Below are 22826 nucleotides of genomic sequence, written 5' to 3'. Positions count from 1 at the left end.
AAGGTACTAGAAATGAGAAATGCAGAAAACCAAGTGGTTCCTGAAGACCCACGTTCACTCAGTGAAAACAACAGCGGCTCGGGCCCTCTTGGTGAATCTGCTCGTCGGTCTTCACACAATGAACTGCCTCACACTGAGCTTTCCAGTCAAACTCCCTACACGCTCAACTTCAGCTTTGAAGAACTGAACGCACTTGGTCTAGATGAAGGCGCCCCACGTCACAGCAACCTCAGTTGGCAGGTATTTATTAAAATGTCATTCTACTGATGAATAGGGGCAATATTTAATTCACCGAAATTATGTTGGTGCATTGATATGTCATTCAGAAGCTACTCGGTGAGCAAGTACCAAAGTGAGCAAGACACAGGACTTGCTGTGCTCCAGGAGCTGTGTTCTGGAGAAGACAGTTGGCAAAACAGACAAAGCAAGATTCCTTCAGAAATCGATGAGAACTGTGAAAACAATAAAATAGGGCAGTGGCATAGAGAGTTAATGGGAACTGGGCTACTTTGGTTCAGATGGGTAGCAAAATTCATGCTTCACTTGCTACTTTCCTGTTGCGTTCGTTACCCATTGGCCAGAATAGGTCTTGCTCAGAAAGCTTGCCACATGTGATCCTTCTGAGCACCACAGTTTGGCTTTTCAGTATGTAGGTGCTTTTATGGATATTTGTGTTCTTTTTATTACCTGATGTTAGGTACGGGTGAGTTCTTCCTCTGGGTGTTCTTAGAAGAGGGAGAACAGGAGAGGATCAGGAATGAAAACAAAAATGAAAGACACATGAGCAGGAGTAAGGGGAGAATCAGAAGAGCAGTCAACAAAGGTAGAAACAGAGCAGGGTACAGAAAAGAGAGGACGAGGGAGGAAAAAAGTAAGTGGCTGCAAAAAAGCTCGAATAAAAGGGAGCAATATTTAGGAAAAGCAGTACCTGGTAGGTCTGCCATTTTTAAGCGTGTCTTGTTTGGTAGTAAAAATATTTTTTTCATTGTTACTATCTTTTTCTACGTACTATCTACCTTATTTAAGTTGGAAAACCATTTTATTACTAGTTATTGACGAAGATAAAATAATCCCTTATTTTGCAATGTGACAGTCCACATTTGGCCCTTTTGTCTCCATGTTTCAACAACAGTAGTTCCTTTCCTTCCCCTGGGATTCTTTTTAACATTTCTTCAGAAATCCTCATCCTCTGCTTTTCCATACTTGGTGTTTCCTACCATGACCCGGAAATGCACAGTCTTCCCACTAATGCAGCAGTCTCAAACTTTTTTTAAAAAAAGAAAGCCTCAGAATTCTTTTATACCCTTTTAAAAATTATTGAAGATCCCCAAAGGGGATCATGTAAGTTTTATCTGTTGTTAGAAATTTACTATGTTAGAAATAAAAACTGAGAAACTTTGAGAATATTTATTTATTTAAAAATAAACAAATTACATGTTAACATTTTATAAAAAATGACAATATTGTCCAAAACAAAACAAAATTTAGTGAAAAATGACATTGTTTTGCAAATCTCTTTAATGCCTGACTTAAAAGAAAGCAAGTGGATTCCCAGGTCTGCTTCTGCGTTAAAGCTGTGTGAGGTCGCCAGTGGTAAAACCTCAGGGGACCCTCACTGTTGTGAGAATGAGAGTAAAAAGGCAAATGAGTCATGTTCTATGGAAATAGTCCAGACCTCATGGATTCCCCCAAAAGGTGTACACATTGCATTTGAGAGCAGAGGTGGCACTCACTGCTGACAGTCTGAATCTGGCCCCAGGGGACCTTCTGGGGTTGGGTCATGTTCGCCCTGTAGAAGGAATACTCTGCCTTATTTCTGTCTCTTTGTTTTAGCTTTGCTCTCATCCCTCAGCTTCCTTAATTCTTTTTCTTCCATTTCCCTTCTGTTTTAATTAATTTGTACTTTTTACTCATTTGATAGCTTTTTTAGGATCTAAAGTAATTCTAATCCTAAAACTTCACATTGGAAATTAATCTTTTGAAAATATTTTCATCTGTGCATTTGGATCCTCTATTTATCTTTTCTTTTGAACTCTAACTCCTTTTAAATTGTTTTTTGTTTGTTTGTTTGTTTGGAATGTTGAGACATTTTCTTACTTGGAATTGAAAGTTGACCTTCAGTTGAAACATCATGTCTTACAAGTTGAGAAAGTTTCTTTTGAACATATATTGAAACAGGAGTATTTAATTTTTGAGATATATATTAACTCTAATCTTTCTTTTCTAAGGGGAATTTATACATTGTATTGATGAGGGTGGCTTTTGCCTTAAAATTAAAAGTTTAAAGTTATAAAAACAAGTGCTAAGATTAGTTGTTAATACAATCTTTAATTATACTTTTAATATTAAATTAATTTTATTAAAATGTATAAGGCTTTCTGATAAAAGTAAAATTATCCATAAGTTCACAGCTTTTGTTAAACTGTTATGTAGAACTCTTTTAAAAGAATTTGGTACGTCGAGGACTTTAAAAATTCTTAGTGTACATACAGAGGGTGCCAAAAAAAATGTATACACATTTTAAGAAAGGAAAACTGTATTGAAATTGCAATACTCAGTATATACTGATAAGAAAAGATGAATACAAGTCACGTTTGACTTCTGCGATTATAAGAGGTGCTCAAAGTGGTTACCATCAGTGTCCAGACACTTCTGATTACGGCGAACTGCTGCTTGAGCAACGTTGACCAAAGTGTCCACTTGTATACATTTTTTTGGCACCCCGGTATATGTTTCCTAAACTGATGCTTATTAAGCCCTTTTCTTCTTATTTGAATTCTTAATTTTTTTTTGTCTTCACAGTCACAAACTCGCAGAACTCCAAGTCTTTCGAGTCTCAATTCCCAGGATTCCAGTATTGAAATCTCAAAGCTTACTGATAAGGTGCAGGCTGAGTATAGAGATGCCTATAGAGAATATATTGCTCAGATGTCGCAGTTAGAAGGGGGACCGGGCTCTGCAACAATTAGTGGCCGATCTTCTCCACACAGCACATATTATATGGGTCAGAGTTCATCAGGGGGCTCCATTCATTCTAATCTAGAAGCGGAAAAAGGGAAGGATAGTGAACCAAAGCAAGATGATGGAAGGAAGTCATTTTTAATGAAGCGGGCAGATGTTATCGATTACTCCTCATCAGGGGTTTCCACTAGTGATGCCTCCCCCCTGGACCCTATCACCGAAGAAGATGAGAAGTCCGATCAGGCAGGCAGTAAGCTGCTCCCAGGCAGGAAGTCCTCAGAAAGGTCAAGTCTCTTCCAGACCGACTTGAAGCTGAAGGGGGGTGGACTGCGCTACCAGAAACTTCCAAGCGATGAAGAGGAATCTGGGACAGAAGAATCAGATAATACTCCACTGCTCAAAGATGACAAAGACAAGAAGGCTGAAGGGAAAGCAGAGAGAGTGTCCAAGTCTCCGGAGCACAGTGCCGAGCCAATCAGAACCTTCATTAAAGCCAAGGAGTACTTGTCAGATGCCCTCCTGGACAAAAAGGACTCCTCCGATTCAGGAGTGAGATCCAGCGAAAGCTCTCCCAACCACTCTCTTCACAACGAAGGCGCTGACGATTCCCAGCTTGAAAAAGCAAATCTCATCGAGCTTGAAGATGACGGCCACAGTGGGAAACGGGGAATGCCACATAGCTTGAGCGGCCTGCAGGATCCAATTATAACTCGGATGTCCATTTGTTCAGAAGACAAGAAAAGCCCTTCCGAGTGCAGCCTGATAGCCAGCAGCCCTGAAGAGAACTGGCCAGCGTGTCAGAAAGCCTACAATCTGAACCGAACACCCAGTACCGTGACGCTGAACAACAACAGTGCTCCGGCTAATAGAGCCAACCAGAATTTCGATGAAATGGAGGGAATTAGGGAGACTTCCCAAGTCATCCTGAGGCCTGCTTCCAGTTCCAACTCAACCGCTGTTCAAAATGAAAATCTGAAAGGCATAACCCACAAGCGAAGCCAGCGTTCAAGTTATACGAGGCTCTCGAAGGATCCTCCAGAGCTGCACTCAGTCGCCTCTTCTGATAGCACAGGCTTTGGAGAAGAAAGAGAGAGCATTCTTTAAGAAAAACACACAAAAGTAGGATGGGATTACTGTGCCCGGTGACAAAATCGACCTGAGTTTTGTGGTGAATCCATCCAAGACAAATTGCTTATCAAAGGGTTTTAAATTTTTAAGTAGAAAACGTATGATAAAGAAGGCTTTAAAACTGATAAGAAAGTGAGTCAAAAGTGCCCAGAGTGTCACTCCAGTGACTGGGCCATTACGAGCTTCTAAGAGAGTGACCTGCGGGGAGGGGACAGTACCTTCCCTGTGACCTGGACGCTCGTCTCTCCAAGTCCCAGCCAGACCTGGTTTCAAGCACCATCCATCTACCTGAGAATGCACACTGGCCGACTCTAACTCTTTTAAACTGTGTGTCCAACTTTTCTTAGCCTAGCTGTGAGGGGGGAAACGTGGAATTCTTTTTCTGGAGAATCGAGGAAGACATGGGTAATAATAGGCACTAATAAATAGTTATGGAATGAGATAATGAAGCAATTCCGTCAGAAAGGTCAGTGACAATTAACAAATGACAAGGAAATTTAATTAGGTAAAACTAAATCATTGCCTTCTATTTCAGGGCGGAGTTGATCTACTTCACCTGTTTCTAAATCAGCATGTTAATTCTGGGGGAGGATCATAAGAAGGGGAGTACTTTCAAAATAAAAGTTTAAAAACACGTAACAAAGCAAGGGTAAAAGAAGATGAAACTGGTGTGACTTTCCATTTAGTGTTAGCAGAGTTAAGAGAATGATCACATTTAAGTATTCGGTGGACTAGAAATGTCATCATGCGTTGAAATTTTGCCGTTTTAACATAGCTTATTTACGTAGAATTAATTGTGGCAGTATATCGTCAGTCACAGGTAAGATTACAGATGGTGAGATTGTAGATGTATAGTATAATTACCTAAATTTAGTGTTACATTTGAGGTGGTTTTCACTGAATGGATTTTTATTAATATGTTGAATAAATTATTTACTTGACCAGTCATTGCACTAAATAGTTACTCTTTTGGGTTTTGTTGCCTTGATGTTTGAGTGTAATCTAACATTTTCATGAAGGATTATTTTGCATGATGTTAACAAATGTTTTAGTCAACTAAAAGAAAGACAGGATGTCATTAACATTATATATTGAAATGTTAACATTTTGTATTTATAGTATTTATTAGTTTGTAATGTTATATAATTGGTAACTATTTCAGAGGCAATTACTTTGTTCCTTTTTAGCTGAGTAGATGCAGCTTGATATCACTGTAGTATATTTATACTGCCTGTGAAGTTATTACTAGAGTATTAAGTGTACAAATAGATTTAGAAAAAAATAAAAAATTTGCATGCTATTCTGACTCATGAATTTTTATTCACTACAGGGATAGTGATTCACATTTTGATTATAAGTAAAGAATTAATTTGTGTATTTGTTTTTTTCATATGTCCAAAGTTTGCTAAAGACGTTCAGGTTCACGTAGCAGTCATGCTACGGCACAAGTGTCCTGAGCTGCCCCCACTTGTCACTCTGAGAGAGCTTGGCCCTCAGGTCCAGGGCCTGAGTGGTGCTTTGCCGAGGCATGAGCACCCAGTAGTGTAACTCCGTGCCATGCACGCATTTCTGTAGGAACAAGAAGTAGGTTATCCAGATCCTGGGAGGATATCAGTCATTATATGGACATTCTGGAAAAGTTTGCTTTTTCATACTGTTACAGAAATTGACAAACCAGATGGGTTATTGAGTCACATCACCATCCCTTTGAGTGTGTGTGTGTGTGTCTATTTATAATACATAGCTCAGTCTGGTTCTCACATATGCAAAACTCTTTAAGCTGGGTGGAAAATGGTAGAAATGGAAATCGGTGCTCTAATCTTGCTGGTCCTTTAGATTTGGCATCATGTAGTTTTCCATATTTTACACGCCATTTTACCTTTAAGCCACAGATAGTTCTGTTCAGGTAGCATATTAGCCAGATCCATTTACCTTGGACGTGCGGAGTACCTTTCTGCAGGCGAGACTAGAAACGGAAAGAAGACATTGCTATTTCAGCTGGTACGGCTCTCACAGGGCTGAGTGTTTGAAGGTCGGCTCTCACATTCTGGGAAATTGAAGCAGTTGACACTAAAGTAATGTTTTCATTGTTGACAGGAAAATTTGTTTTTGTGTTATATTTTACTTACATGAATTTTATGTAGCAGAATAATTTTAATTGCCTAGCCAGATCATTTTAGAAACTTCTTTGCTATAATTCTCATCTTAAATTGAGAACTCTTTCGATCACTTGCGTGTTCCAGTGCTGCAGTAAAAGATATTGTAATCATGATCTTTTTTTCTCAACAATACTAACCATTAGAAAATATTTTTGAATGAAATGAAATCCTTTATTCTTCTGGCTAAACCACTAAATTTAAACAGCTTTAAGACTGCATAATTTTTGGTAATACCAGGAACTCTCAGCCTATGTAGAAGTATCCCAGAGTTTAAAAATCCTGAATTCCTGGCTATAAATGCAGAGTAAATAAACATAACGACCAGGAAAAGAGACCACTAGAGAGCACTGTTCCCATTTACTTTGTGGATAAAGGACATTGAGGGAATACGCAGGTAACAGGGCAAGTGCAATACAAACTTCTTTGGCAAACACTTGAGACTGAATATCTAGGCTCCTTTATTCCCCCACGTGCTCTTCTAGACAGGCTGACAATTGGCAAAGTGAAGAAACAGACGGGGAGATTCTTTTGCTTGGGTAGGGGTGGGGGTGGGCCGGCCTGGGTAGGCTATCCCAAAATGATTGCATTTTTAATTTCCAGGTTGTGGTGCCCCTACCCTTCCCTGCCTCAGAATATTAAGCATAGACCATAATTATGCCAATGAACTGAAAAATAGATATTCGTATATAACAGGGAGCCCACTCTAGGTGGTCTTTTAACACTTGTCACTTCAGAAAGGTTGAGAACCCTTGGTTGAAACCCATTAATTAGAATTTAAAATCTTACATAATTTTAAACCCGTTAGTGCCTAGGAAGAAAATGTTGCCCTTGAGATAGATAGATCTTCAGAGGATCCAGTGTAAACTAAGGTATATGAAAAATTAGTTTTCACATTCAAGTCATTTTAAGCCAGCTGTTGAAAAACAGTTCTGACCAAATACAGAATTTATAGTCTCATCATTTTAAGAAATAGGGTTAAGTAAGAGACACTTAAATGATCGCTAGAGACCCGTCACTGTTGCTTCTATGGTCAAAGCTTTTTAAGTAAAATTACTAGCAAAGCACAGCCTTGGATAATTCAAGTCTGCTGTCCCTGGCTTGTGTGTGTCTTTGAAAGGTTTTGTAACGAGGGCTCCCTGGCAGTCCACACACAAAACTTTTTGCGTGGGGCCTGGGTGGCTATGTGATGAACTGCACCATCTGTGTGATGAATTCCCAGTTACGGCGAGGCATTCAGAAAGGAAAGAATTTATTGGAATAAGAGGGTCAGTCAAGAAGGAAGAGCAATTATTTCCAGGCTATTAGTAGAATGACTCTTTGAAAGTCAATAAAACTGTCGTTGATTGGACCTAACTGTAGGGATGACCAACCAAAATTGGCAAAAAGATGAATTACATAATATTGTAAAATAAAGGCAGTGCGATTGATTGTTTTAAAGCTCACAAAAGATTCTGAACCTGCTTGTGGAGTATAATGAGCAGTTACTTGTTTATAAATGCTACGCTTAAGTCCCTCATTTTCTGTTTATGCTTTTTGTAATGTTATTTACACGGGTGCCATATCATAGGAGCCCTTTCTTAGTTTTAACAAAACATGAAATAATACGTCAAACTGGTTTATTAGAACTTGAATAAATGAAATTTTACTTTCAAACAGAATATAGAACTCCATGTTCCATATTAGTGAAATTAAGAAGCTGTTTGAAATGACTGATATCATCTTGACTACTCACTGTCATTTTCAAGGTTAACGTATATTTTATACTTATTGACCTCATTTTCTTTCAAGGCAACAAGGGCTCTAGATCTTAGTACCCTGCCGTAGACCACTCCTCCTGACAACTCCGTTAGCTTCTCAGAGCTGGCTTCCCCACCACACATACTGGGGTGAAGAAGACACTGCCTACCATTCAGTAACCGGCTGGGGAAGGGACATCTGTCACCACTACCAGTTTTCTTTGTTCTTGGTAGTTGTGAAACTTGAATTTGTTTTAATGAGGTGTTCCTTTTACGAAACTAGGTAAAAGCCCAAATGTAGAGCAAAAACCATGTGAATAAACTCACCTAACCTGTCATTTCACATCTTATAGCACCTTCTTGGTCAAATGTTTAATAAAAAGTTAGATTGTTATTTTCAAAATTATCATAGTTCCTGACACTTGCACTTTTTAAGCTGTGTTCTGCGTATTGTTCTATTTAATGCAAATTAAAACTCTAGTTGTATTTATGAAGAAATTATTTTCTTTTTGAGTTCTTCTGTTTTTCTTCCGCTGTCTTTTACCAGAGTTCTTTTCACTCTTTTTTATGCCTTAAGTTGTTTCTTTTTCTGTGTGTTTTTTTTTGTGTGTGTGTGTGTTTTTTTTACATTGTCATGCATTCATCCTATTTTTACCATAAAACATTCCTTAGAGCAGTAACATGGGAAAACCTTGGATTTCAGATAGTGGACATTCAGTCAATACTCGTTAAGTGAGTGAATACAGTTTACCTAACCTTGGAGAGTCTGCCCACAAATCCTACACTGTGTCTTAAAAATACTGAATTTGAATGCCCTAACCCTGTGCTGGTGCTGTTTCCTCACAGGCCCCACTCTTCCCTATATCTTCACACCCACCTTGTTACCTGTCTGGCCCCTGTAAGCTTTTCTGTTGTGACTCTGGAAGTCTTTTAAGATATAATACCATGCTTTGTTAAAAACTCCCCGGGAAGGATAGTCATAGTCCATCTTGATAAGTGCTATCATTTTAAAGTGCCAGGCTATATGTTTTACATGGATGTATTTTAAAATCCTCCAATGTGGTTTAAGTCTTTTGTTTGCTTTTGTGGAGATGCCCATCTTATATTTGTAGAATTATAGAATCAAATTAGAATGGTTCAACTCTACATTTTATTTTAAGATATTGAAAATATTTTCAGGTGTGACTTCACTATGGTGAGCCTGTTTTCTCTGAGCCCAAGTCGGGATACATCACTATAATGAGTATATTTAATATCTGGACCACTTCAGAAAATCTGATATGTGGGTTTACCTTATCTGTAGTTCAGTTTTCCAAACGTTCTTTCGGTAGGATTACTTATTATTTTCATTGATCACCCCTCAACGTTCTCTATCATTCCCTATCTTAGGTTGACCACTCTGATAGGTGTGACCTAAGATAAGTGTGTTATACTCAGATTCTGTGTTGAATATTTTATACATGAGTGGACCAGTATGTGGTGTTTGAAAATTTTTTTATTAAGATAGGCTAACCACTGTAACAATAGCCCCGAATGTCATTGACTTAATACATTTGACATTTATTTCTTGTTCCTGTAACAGTCCAGTGTTACCTAAGTGGACAGAAAGACTCAGGGACCCAGCTTCTTCATCCTGTGGCTTCACCAGGCTCCAAAGATTCAGAGTCCTCTGCCCCGTCTTCTGTATTCCGCGGATACATAGGGAAGGAGAGAGGATGAAGGACTACACGTGGGAAGTGTGTATTGCCCAGGCCTGGAAGTAGTGTATGCCCACTTCTATTGCCTTCCTAAGTCACATGGTCGTGCTGAGCTGCAAGGAAGGCTGGGAAATTAGGTTAGCTGTATGCCCCGGAGGAAGAGCAAATGTTTGGTGAGTACATAGGAGTCTTTTCCACTTAGTACTTCACATGGATTATCCATGGAGGATTAAACATTGTGACTCGCCTTGTTTTCAACTTTAATGGCAGTTAGTTCTTTTTGTTGACATCTCTTTTAAGTTCTACTTTGTATGCAGCTTTCATTCTGGTAAGGACGTCTATTAAAATCATAACATCTAACTTAGGGGAAGGTGGTTTTCAATTAGCTAATTCTTTCCATACATGTGAGAAAGTAAACAGATCTCCAGGGTGCAGGGTACAAGGAGAGTTAGCAAGGTTAAGAAAGGGGTAAGGAAAAGCATTTGATGGCTCCTCTAGAATCCCCTTTTATCCAGATAGTCTCAGACCATCCATAATCTGCCTGATTTTTAAGATTTGCTTATAAATATTTATAATACATACTTACTGTTGCTCTCAGTTCTTTAAACTTTCTTCCTCCTGGAGCAACGGCAAGAGCCACTCAGGTGCTTCTCCTTGTAGGTGACAGAGGTGGCAGGACGTGGCCCTGGGAGGCCCCTCCCCCCAGTGTGGAGTTGGTAGTTAACGGGAAGCTAAGCCTCCATTAGTGACCACGCCTGTCTGGGAAACACAGCTCCCACCCTCAGAAGTCCTGGGAAAAGGAGACTATGTCTACATTTTGTTTTCCAACAAACTCTTCTGCAATCTAACTCATGACCACTTTCCAGTTTCTTCCTATCAGTATTTCATCAATTCTAAGATGCACATATTTTCACATTTTGACTCTCTTGAAATGTCATGGCATCATGGCAGCATTTTTCCCTTAATGTTTCCTAAAAGAGCGGCACATCCTACTGTTGATGGAGTCTTGCTTGGGTTGGTGGGACACATTATTTTAATTTCTGGCACGGTCATGTTGAGTTGTAGCTTTACCAACAGTAATGGGCTAGTGAAGATTTATATCCCACTAACCCGCCAAATTCAACCTTTTATGTTGAATATTTTGCCAGTTAGTCCTCATCCTGTATTCATTTTGGATATTTAACGCATTGTTATGCATTTATTATAACAGAAATAGCTTACATTTATATATCACATATTATGTGCCTGACAATGTGCTAAGACTCCTATGTATATTAACTAATTTAATCTTCACAAGAACTGCATGAAGTAATCCCTCTTATCCTTAATTTACAAATGAGAAACAAAACAGAGATTGAAGTGATTTCCAAGGCCACACAGCTACTAAGTGGCAGGGCCAGGAGTCACGTGCAGGCAGTGTGGTTCTGGAATGCCGGCTCTGCACATTATGTTTATCTTACTGCTCTTTAGTTAGTTAAGGATGAGTCGATGCTTACATTTTCTCACGATACATTTTAATAACTTTAGCATTATTTTCTATATCATCATGATTGCCTACTTGTTTTTAAACAGGGCTGGGGTCCTTGAAAGGGCTATCTGTTTAAGAAAAGTAAAAGGTTTTAAAAATCTGTAGCCATGTGAATTATAGAGAAAAAAATCTTAAAAAAAAAAAAATCAAACATCATTGTTTCTACTAAACAGAGTTTGGTTAAAAATCTATTGACTTTCTTTAACGTCCTTTGTCCGTTCTTATTCACTGATTAGACCACTGCATTGAAGTTGGTACATACTGTTGAGTGCCTTGTTCATGTGCAGTCTTACTGTCATATGGGTTTCGTACGTACAGTTGCCCAATTACCCGTATGTCAGTGTGGTCAGTACTCTGCTAGACTGTAATCCTAAAGACCACTGTATGTGTTTTTCTTTATACTCCATGACTGAACAGTACTGGTGCTTAATACATGTTAATAGGTAAGTAATTTATGTCTATTTAAAGAAATTATTGCTGCAGTAGAGTTTAAAAAAACAAATGATTCTGGTCACTGTCTCCTAAGGAGAGAAGAAAAGAAAATAGGCAAAATGGAACTCTGTCTTTCAGAGTGACAACTGCTCACTAAGGGCAAAAAACCAACAGGCACAGTAACAGTGGTCAGGTGACAATTTAGTTTTACATAATTATCTGCCTAAGATTTTGAGTGTTTACTTGAGCTAGACATGGTTATAAGCACTTCACATGGATTAACTCACTAAATCCTGACAAGCCTATGAAGTGAATATTATTATCCCTAGTTTACAGTTGAGGAGACGGAATGCAGATAGTGATAACTTTTACATAATAAAAATGCATTCGATTGTTATAACTTCCCTAAAATAGTGGCATTATTATTATCTTTATTTTTGAGAAAAGTGAAGATTCAGGAGTTTGAGATGTCCTCCCCCCACTCAGCCAACCCGCCCCCAAGGTCATCCGGCTAGTAAACAGAATAAAAACACTAATTCTGGCTTTCTGACTCCAAATCTGATGATTTTCCCAACATGCACCGCGCTGCTTACTTCCCTTCCCCCAGTACCCATCACTCTGTCGTACGGGGGTCTGTGCCGCTTCTGTTTTCCACACCCTACTGTTGTGCAGAATGTTAGTGGAATGTATACTGAACATACCTGAGTCTTCATTCTCAGCTGAGTGACTCCCAGGCTCCCCCTGGACGCTCTCATCTCCTCCCTCTGTCCCCTCCCCCTGAACCACTGCCACCTTAGTGCTGGGCAGGAGAGCGGCCCACATTGCAGGCCTTCCTGGACCTTTAAATCCTGTGAATCTCAAAATGAATCCTTGGTCTGCCTACACCCTCCTCACTGACAGGGTCTCCTGAACTGAACTCTGTCCAACTGAGCTGAGGCCTGACACCAAAGCCAACGATGCATCCCCAGCTGTGCTTTTCTGCCTCTCCAGCGATGTATATGAACTCAGTTTGCAGACTTTCAGGTGGTATGGAAGGGACGGTCATGGCTCGTAGACGGCGAAGACAACTGTGGGCCATTTAATTGAGCCCCCTATGTATACAGATGCGTAATTTATAAAGTGGTTGTATTATTACAAAGACTTTTGTGCTGCATAGAATGGATTGTTTTCACCCCACTTTAAACTTCATTTTGTCTTTGTCTTAGCTTTGGCTGCTATAATAAAATGTCATAGGCTGAGTGGTTTATAAATAACAGAAATTTATGTCACCGTGGTCTGGAGGCCGAAACCCAAGATCACATGCAGTAGGACCAAAACAGCACCTAAAACAGCACCCCTGACCAACTCTGCCTGCTGTGTTTTCCTCCTGTCATTGCTGCCATTGAGACAGGAAAGTGAGCACGTCCCTAGGTAGACAGGGAGGTCCGTGGTGGAATAAACAAAGACAGCCATATCCTAAAACTTCAGGTTTTGAAATCACTCCTTCGCTCCAGGACATAATGTGACAAGGCCTTGAGGTTAATCATAAAATTCCTTTGGGCCTGACAAATGGAGCAGATCTGATAGATAAGAGTGGGTTACTTTGCTAATTCCTTTAAGATGGGCAAGCAGAACAAACCTGGTAGAGGAATTTCATTAGAAGGTGCCTATTCCCTTCTTCAGACAGCTCCCCTTTCCCAAGCAGGCAAGGGAAGGTATAAAAGTAAGAGCTGTTGCCTCAGTCACGGGGCACCCCCCAATCGGGACCCCTTCCCGCTCGGGAGCTGCAACCTCTTCTCCTGCCTCTAATAAACTATCCTCTTTTTAAAACTCGTTGCCTCTCCCTGGTCCGTGTTTCCATTCTTCGGCTTCACGAGACACGATCCCGGCCCGTACTCAGGAACTGCCGGCAGATCCAACATCACCTACGTCACCATGTTGTCTCCATTACTCAGGCTCAGAACTGGAGTTCCCTTTGCTTCTTCTCCATCTGTTCCCTCAACCCATCAGTCTTAGCTCTTAGCTCTTCTCTGTATGTCTCTCCAGACCATCCCTTTAGGGTCCCTCCACCTTGAATGTAGCCACCACCATCACCTGCCTCCCACTTCATCCTCTCTTCACTCCAGTCCGCACACAAATGCTGATGGAGCCTCCAAAAACGCAGAGTGCATCATTTCCTACGCGGTAGTGGCGATGACTCTCGTCACTCAAAGTATCCAACTCTAGTGACCTTCGATGGCCATTCAAGGCCCTTCAAAATATGGTCCCAGTTTACCCCTGTGCAAAAAGGTTTCTAAGCTAAAATTGTCCACTTACCTAGTTTTTCCTGAATATTACAAAGATCTTCAGGAAAGTAAATTCGCAGCTGGTCCTTAATTTTGTGTTTGTCCTCTGTTCTTCACATGCTGAAATGCTGTTGCTTCTTGGCACAATATGTTCTATTGAAATGCAGTTGTCTAGGGTATCCCTTAAAGCTTGGAAACTTATCACAATCCACGGCAGTGTCCACTTGTGCCTTTGTGCCTGCAGCCACGGCCATATGCAAGGCACTGGCCAAGAGTGAAACTTGAACTTGGTGTGTAGCAAGTTAATAGAATTTGTTACTAAAAGAGCTGCAATAAGTTGAAAAATAATTGAATCTCAAAAATTTTAGATAGTTAATGAATGATAAGTGATTGGGCGTGTTATTGTATAACTTATGGAAACAGAGAAGTCCTGAACTTAGCAACATGCAGAACATATAAAGATCTCCAAAGAGACTTTGAAATATTCAAGTCTAACATCCTGAATTTGTAAATTAAAAAAAAGAGCGTTCTCCAGCATGTTGCAACTTGTTTTGACTTGTAGCAGCATTAATCTCAACATTGTCCAAATTAATTTTGTTCTAGCTGCTTTAACAAATAGAAGAATGTATTATTATGCATTGGCTTAACTGGAACTGAACTTTATTTAGAGCAAAGCATTAATATCACAGATTATGTGAGGCCAAGTTTTCATGTAAAATGTAAATACATAAAGAGGGATTTGATTGGAATGAAATGACACCAAAAGTGAGAGTGTGGCCCTGAAAATTATACAAGGTATAGAAGACTAGTGACTAGTGATCAGAAGACATCAGTGATCAGTCACTTCCATGATCATGAAAAAGGTAAGAGCTGTGATTCTAGCAAAGTGACAGAACTGGGAGGAGAGGTAACTTTTGAGTGTGAACCACGTGTTCTGAATGGTATAAAACTACAACAATGACATATTATATAGATATATTTTTTATAAATCTTTCTCTTACAGTTCTGGGGTTGACGGGGCTCCGCCAAGCGTTGTTGCCCAGGGTTCTGCTTACATTTGTGGTCAAATGGTGGTGGAGACTGGAGACATCTCAGAGGCTACCTCACTCACATGTCTGGGGGGTGATGTGGTGTCAGCTGGGATGGCAGCTGCTGGTGGCAACCTCTGCCCAACCTCTGGTCTCAGTCTGCAGCTTGGGCTTCCTCACAAAATGGCAGCCCCATACCAAGGGTGACTGTCCTGACACTGAGAGACAACCAGTCAGAAGTACTATTGCCTTTTATGGCCCAGCCTTGGAATTCACAGAGCATCTCTTCTGTTGCGTGACAAAGTCCAGCCCAGGTGCAAGGGCAGCACACTGACTCCACCTCTTGTCATAAGGTGGGACTGCAAATGTAAGGTGGGACCAGAAGAGCATGTGGGACCAGAAATATTTTTTTTCAGCCATTTTTGGAAAATATGAGCTGCCCCAGATCACTGCAGGGATCAAAGACAAGAAACACTTTCCCATGGTTCCATCCTGGCAGAGAATGGGTGGGAAAACAGCTGTGCTACATGCGAGATGCATCCCAGCCTGATCTTAGAGAACTGTACCCCTCCTAGGGCAGGAGAATTACCGTGTTTCCCCGAAAATAAGACCTAGCCGGACCATCAGCTCTAATGCATCTTTTGGAGCAGAAATTAATATAAGACCCAGTCTTATTTTACTATAAGACTGGGTATAATATAATATAATATAATATAATATAATATAATATAATATAATATAAATACAATATAATATTATAATATAATACCAGGTCTCATATTAATTTTTGCTCCAAAAGACGCATTAGAGCTGATTGTCCAGCTAGGTCTTATTTTCGGGGAAACACGGTATGGATACCTGGTGGAGCTGACAGGACCCTTCTCTTTGCTTCCGGCGAGACCAAGAGCTGGCTCATGCGTCCCCAGCCGTGGCAGCACCTGGTTCCTCTTCCATGGGCTTCATAAGCTCAGCGTTCCATGCAGCTCCCGTGAGGTTACTGTGGGGCAGGAAAGCGTCTTGGTTGAAAATATTTGAAATCAAATATTTTCCCTCAATATTGAAGCCTTCAGCATACTTCTGGTATGTAATTGCCTCCATTTTTCCCCCATATGATTTTCACTTATTTGGAAAATGTCATTTAAAATTTTACACCCTTACTCTAGTGAAAAAGATGTAAAAAATAGAAATGGCTTTCTTTTCAGACACTGTCACCATCTCTCTTGCATATGGCCTCCAGTACAAGTTCTTTTTTTTTTTAAATCCTATTTCACTGATGCTTTGGCTGTGGGATCTCACAAAATTTGGGTTATTGCCTATAACTAAGAATATAAAGGCCTCACCCAGAAAACATTGAAGTGTATAAAAATCTTCAATATATACTATTTTCAGATTGCATATCAACATAAGATGTAGGATTCAAGTCCCTCATCTTAATCTATCTAGATGTTAGATACACAAAATCTACCACCTTCCTATATATAAATGTGTGGAAATGGCCCAAAGACCACTTTCAACATTCCCAGAATTTGGTCGTTTTGTCTGCTTCAGCCAGTCACCTAGAATTGAAGGGTGTCACTTTCAATTAGTAGATTGAAGACTATCAATTGTTTTTAATAAATTTCCAATAATTAAAATATTTTCCTCTAGACAAGCTGCATACATATTATAGCTGAACGGGGGTGTTGCGGTCATGGGCAAGAAGAACTGAATTTCATCCTTGGCTAGCATGCCTTGCCATTACATTTTATTATTAGAATAATTCTTTCAAGCCCAAAAACGTTTACTAGTATGGATCTCTATCTATCTATCTATCTATCTATCTATCTATCTATCTATCTATCTATCTATCATCTGTCAGTCTATCGATCTATTTATCCAAACATCATCTATCTAATCTTTTAGGTATGCCAAAATTATCCCTGACATTGTAGAAGTGGAAATTTTATTTACCTCAGTTCAAGGTTCTGCTTATAGCCACATACTATGTCAGCTGCGAGTAGTAATCTTCAGGAAAAGTAAAACGATCTAATGAGTTCTGATGTTCTATGATGTGTGGTTACTTAATATGCTATTTATTCTTGCATTAAAAAAACAAGTTAATTGTGGTCTAGTTAATAAGTTTGAAATGCATTGGCTATAACTAAAAAAGACACATATAAGCCATTGACGTCTAGACATCTCAACAGCTGGAGGAAATGCCAGCATAATTCCTAAATTGAGTTTCAGTGACAAAGCAAGATATGCCTGGAGAAGTTACACAGCCAAAATTATCCCTGCCATTTCCACCAAATGTTTTCAAAGCTTCTAAAATGGTGCCTGCAGTAGGAAGTGAGCCATTTTCTACTGGAAGGGCTGATGGATTAGAGCCCCTGCTCAGAGAGTGGGGTTTCTTCTGATTTGCACCAGCGGTGAAGGAATCAGGACACTATGGCTGGCCTGATCCCACCCGCCCTACAACCCAAGTTCTTAATAAAAAGGCCTGTGGAGCCAGCCACCCTCCAAGATGGCCCCGTGATCCCTGCCTCCGGATATTCACACCCCACACCCTTGTTGTCACCTCCCATTGTACCAGGGCTGGTCTTCGTGACCAGTGGTGGTTAGGTTCTGAGATTAGGTTACAAAAGACTGTAGCTTTTGTCTTCGGCGTTATCTCTCTGCCTCACGCTGGGGGAAGCCAGCTGCCATGTTGTGACAACCCCATGGAGAGGCCCATATGTCAAGGGACTTAGGAGCTTTGGGCAACATCTGGGGAGGACAGAGGCTGGCCAGCAACCACTCGAGGGGGGTTGGAAGCAGGTTCTTCAGGAGACATGACCCTTGAGGTGAGAGACCCTCAGACTGAGCCATCCAACCAAACCACTCCTGATTCCTGACCATCAGAAATGGTGCAAGGTACTAAATATTTGTTGTCTTAATCCACTTCGATTTGGGGAACTTAGTTATGCAGTAATATAGAACTGAAATATAACTAATATTCTCTTTGAATCCAAGACTTAGTGAGCCTTTAGAGTTTTTCCTCTGAGCAGTGTGGGTTTCATGTCATACAGGAGAGGTTAAGGCGATGAAGGGCCTAGTGTAATAGTCAGGGGCCAGGCAGGAATCTTAACAGAGAGGATAGAATTGTTAACTAGGTACACAGTGTTAACTAGCTAATTGAGAAAGTTCTTGTTTTACGATGATTCTCATAAGTCATTGTCAGGTACAAAGCCAAGGCTTGACAAACTTGGCCAGAAAACTCTTTCCTAGTCAAGACATTTTAAAATTGGATTGACTCAACCAGTTTGGATTAAATTTAAATTTGAGATTTCTTGATCCTTTAAGTACTTTAGGGGATTAAAATTTCAGTTGACATTTTTTTTTGACATTCAATATTATTTTATATTTCAGGAATATAGCATATAGTTAGACATTTGTATAATTTAAGAAGTGAGTCCCCTGACTAGTACCTACTTGGCATTATACATAGTTATTACAATATTATTGACTCTATTCCTTATGCTGTACCCTACATCGCTATGACTACTGTGTAACAACAAAATTGTATTTCTTAATCCCTTCGCCTTTTTCACCATGGCCCCCAACCCTCTCCCATCTGGCAACCATCAAAATGTTCTCTGTATCTATGAGTCTGTTTCTGTTTTCTTTATTCATTAGATTCCACATATAATAACCAAAATCACATTGCATCTGTCTTTCTCTGTCTGACACTCCACTCAGCACAATACCCTCCAGGTCCATCCATGCTGCCGCAGATGGCAAGAACCCATTCCCTTCCATGCCGGAGCAATATTCCATTGTATACATGTACCACCTACTCTTTTATCCATTCATCCATCAATGGACACCCAGGCTGTCTCCACATCTTCATTGTAAACAATGCTGCAATGAACATATGGATGCACACATCTCCTCTAAGTAGCATTTGGATTTCTTCAGATAAATACCCAGAAGTGGGATTACTGGGTCCTGCTTTGTCTCTTGTTATAGCCTTTGTTTTAAAGTCTACTTTGTCTGGTATAAGTATGTATTGCTACCCCAGCTTTTTTGGTGTTTTGTTTTTTGTTTCCATTTTCATGAAATATCTTTTTCCATCCCCTTACTTTCCTTCTGTGTGTGTCATTCAATCAGAAGTGAGTCTCTTGTAGGCAGCATATGTAAGGGTTTTGTTTTCTTATCTATTCAGCCCTCCTATGTTTTTTGATTGGAGCATTTAATTCATTTACATTGAAAGTAATTGTTGATAGATATGAAGTTATTGCCGTTTTACTATTCATATTTTTTATCTTTGTTTTTTTCTTTCCATCTTAAAGAAGTCCCTGCAAGATTTCTTGCAATACTGGTTTGGTGGTGAGGAACTCCTTTAGCTTTTCCTTGTCTGGGAAGCTCTTTACCTGTCCTTCGATTCTAAATGATAGCTTTGCTGGGTAATCTTGTTTGTAGGTCCTTGCTTTTCATCATTTTGAATATTTCCTGCCAGTCCCTTCTTTCCTGCAAAGTTTCTATTGAGAAATAGATTGACGATCTATGGGAACTCCCGTATAAGTTACTAGTTGCCTTTCTCTTGCTGCTTTTAGGATTCTCTCTTGGTCTTTAACCTTTGCCATTTTAATTATAATGTGTCTTAGTGTGGACCTGTTTGGGTTCATCTTGTTTGTGCTTCCTGGGCTTGTATGTCTATTTCCTTCACCAGGTTAGGAAAGTTTTGAGTCATTATTTCTTCAAATAAGTCTCAATCTCTTGCTTTCTCTCTTCTCCTTCTGGTACCCCTATGATGCAAATGTTGGTATGCTTGATGTTGTCCCAGAGGCCTCTTAAAGTCTCCTCTTTTTTTTTTTTTTTTTTGGATTTTTTCTTTTTGCTGTTCTGATTGGGTGTTTTCTGATACGTTGTCTTCCAAGTTGCTGATTTGATCCATCAGCTAGTCTGCTGGTGATTCCTTCTAGTGCATTCTTCATTTCAGTTACTGTATTCTTCATTTCTGACTGGTTTATTGTTTATGGTTTCTGTGTCCTTTTTAATGCTTGTTATCTCTTTGTTGAATTTCTCACTGAGTTCCTTGAGCATCCTTATAACCAGTGTCTTGAACTCTGTCTCTGGTAGGTTGCTTGCCTTCATTTTCTTTAGTCCTTTCTCTGGAGTTTTCTCCTGTTCTTACATTTGGGACATATTTCTTTGTTTCCTCATTTTAGCTGCCTCTCTGTGTTTGTTTCCATGTGTTAGATAGAGCTGCTATGTCTCCAGGTCTTAGTAGAGTGACCTTAGGTAGTAAGTGCCCTGTACAGCACTGACACAGTCTCCCTGGTCACCTGCTCCGGGTACTCTAGGAGTGTCCCCTGTGTGGGTTGTGTGTGCCCTCCTGCTATAGTTGAGACTTGATTGATATTCGCATGTCAGTAGGCTGACTGGCTGTGGGGTTTGGCCATGTCCACAGATTGTAGGCTGCTGTGCAGGAGGCTTACCCCACTGAGTAGGATTTGCCCCAGCAGGCTCAGGTGCCTATTGAGACCGCCCTTTGTGTATTCCACTGTGGGGCTAATTGGGCGGTGCTCTGCTGTGGTCTGAAGCCAAATTCCAAATATGTTCATTCTAAGTCCTCTTGGGAGAGGCTCTGGTGCAGGCCCAGGTTAGCCACTGCCTGAGACCAGCCGGGAGCTATCTTCTAAGAGCTACAAAACAATCCGCAGTTGTTCACTGCCTGTGCTAAAGTTGAAGGCATGTGGGAGAGGCCACATTATGAACCAAGGATGGCTGCCACCAGTACCAGGCCTGGGGTAGCTCCACAAAAAGCCAGGACACCCTGAGGCCTGCTGCCATCTGCCAGCTCCCTTATGGTTCAGCCACTGATAAAACCTCATGAGGTATGTGAGTTGGGGAGGCAGGGTCTCAAGGACTCACTATAGTGAGAAGAGTTGGGGTCACTAGGTTAATGTAGATTCTGTTTTGGTGCCATTGCTGAGCCTGGAGTGACTCAGCAAAAGTCTCAGAGGACAAGGTGTGATCAAACAATATGGTGAATGTTTAAATTTAAAAAAGTTATTGTAGTAAAAGACACATTGGCATTAATCCCCCTCAAAATACTCTCCCTCACTTCAAACACACTTATCCGATCGTACTTGCCACTTTCTGAAGCAGTTCTGGAAGACCACTTCCATGAGTGTCTTTAGTTGCACTGTCATGGCTGCCTCGGTGTCCTGAATCAATTCAAAATGTTTACCTTTCAAGGTCATCTTGACTTTGGGAAGGAGCCAGAAGTTGCACGGTGCCAGACCCAGTGAATAAGGTGGATGAGGACACACCATAATGTTTTCATTTGACAGAAATTGCCATACCAGAAGTGAGGTGTGACACGGAGCCTTTCCATTGTAGTCAAAACCTACAGTGAATGCTTCTGCCAAGTCCCTTCCAACAGAGTGACAAGTTTCAACTTGTCTGGTGCAGTCAGTCAGGTGTGAGCTATGATTGAGAGAGGGTGTGTTTTAAAGTGTGCCGTAAATCATGGATCATGAACAATGCATTAACATGAAATGGGCAAACAGTTTCATCCTCCATCATGACAACGCTCCGTGTACCCCGAGGCCCGTTGTTACTTGCTTGGGGCCCACGGCCTCTGATAGTTTTCACCAAAGAGTATAATGTGCGTGGGACTGGCTGCTCACAAGAAAATGCCTCTGGCATTGGGGGAGTTGGGTAGGGCGGGGTCCCAGCGGAGCTCACCAGACCAATCAGATTCAGATTTGGCTACGTGGGGGCGGGCTCAACACAGGAAAGATGGCTCCCACCTGCTGGCTGCACAGGAGGAGGACCTCCACACAGGGAAAATGGCCACTGTCCTCCAGCCCTCACCGTGAAGGCGCACACCTCAGTCTGCTCCTTGTTTGTCTCCGATGCCCCCAAGTCACTGCCCCTGCGCTGGAGCCCAAGGTAAGTGCCTGTGAGTGAGTGGGCCTGTGCGCCGGCCTGTTAAGAGGACGCCTGGGTTTCCAGAAGCCTCCATCCTACTGGGACCGTTGGAATCCCCACTGTTTTTCAGGTGTTGTGGGGGCCCCTTTTCCCAGTACCAGTGCTCCTGGCTGGGGAGCCTGATGTGGCCCTGAGGTGCCTCGCTCCTCCAGGGGGGAATGTCCGTGGCTAAGGTATCCCTCCTGATTCTCGGCCGCCACACGCACGTGTGGGCCTGTTTCAAGTCTCCGCCCCTCCTACCAGTCCCCACGTGGCTTCTTTATATTTTTAGTTATAGGACTTCTGTTCAGCGAGGCTTCAGATGGTTCTCCAGGTTGATTGTTCTATAATTTAGTTGAAATTTTACAACTAAATTTTGTGTTCATGGAGGAAGTAGGCACAGTGTTCACTCTGCCATCTTGGATGTCTCCTCAGTTGACATTTTTAATGAATATTTTTTCCCATGGTAGGATTTGGTGAAATCTGGTAAAATTAGAACAGTAAGAATGGCCTTTCCTGTTTCCTTAGTTGCAGTGCTTCTGTAGGATTTTTTTTTTTTTTTGAGACATTAGAAGTTTGAAGGAAAGTGAGTTTTTTAAAACTTTCTTCCAGAACAGATACAACTTATTTAGAAGACTATTTGTAAAATAAAATTTACAGCATTGGCTCTAGGTAGAAAATTATTTAACACTAAGACCATATTCTAAAAGGATGGCATAATCACATATGTGGAAATGCACATACTGTTTTCTTCTGCCTGTCACCGTGGGGAGAAGAGGAAAGGACAGGAGGACCTTTCTAGGCCCGTGAAGGTTTTCTTTGCTGGCAATTGGTGAGACACATAATAGGTGTCCTCGCACACACAGAGCAGTACGTGTTGTCAGTGGGTGCAAAGTCCACTGAGCTAGGCAAGGAAATTCAGTTGCTCTATAGGTCAAGGCAAATCTTGAGGGA

The 22826-nt window shown here is 40.9% G+C and overlaps 1 protein-coding gene across 10 annotated transcripts in view; it reads left to right on the top strand.

The window, feature by feature from the left end:
- KIDINS220 (kinase D interacting substrate 220) overlaps positions 1–5389 on the top strand; it is a 91879-nt gene extending 86490 nt beyond the window's left edge. For all 10 annotated transcript variants that reach the window (XM_019755954.2, XM_074331661.1, XM_074331660.1 and 7 more), the window contains 2 exons: positions 4–240; positions 2803–5389. In XM_019755954.2, coding sequence (XP_019611513.2) covers positions 4–240; positions 2803–4065 — 1500 coding nt within the window. In that variant the 3' untranslated portion in view covers positions 4066–5389. The remainder of the gene's footprint in view (positions 1–3; positions 241–2802) is intronic.
- The last annotated feature ends 17437 nt before the right edge of the window (positions 5390–22826 follow it).

Source organism: Rhinolophus sinicus, linkage group LG05 (genome assembly GCF_036562045.2).
Source record: "Rhinolophus sinicus isolate RSC01 linkage group LG05, ASM3656204v1, whole genome shotgun sequence".
NCBI lineage: Eukaryota > Metazoa > Chordata > Mammalia > Chiroptera > Rhinolophidae > Rhinolophus > Rhinolophus sinicus.
Note: the sequence above shows the minus strand (reverse complement) of the source record. Positions and strands in the feature narration are given on the sequence as shown.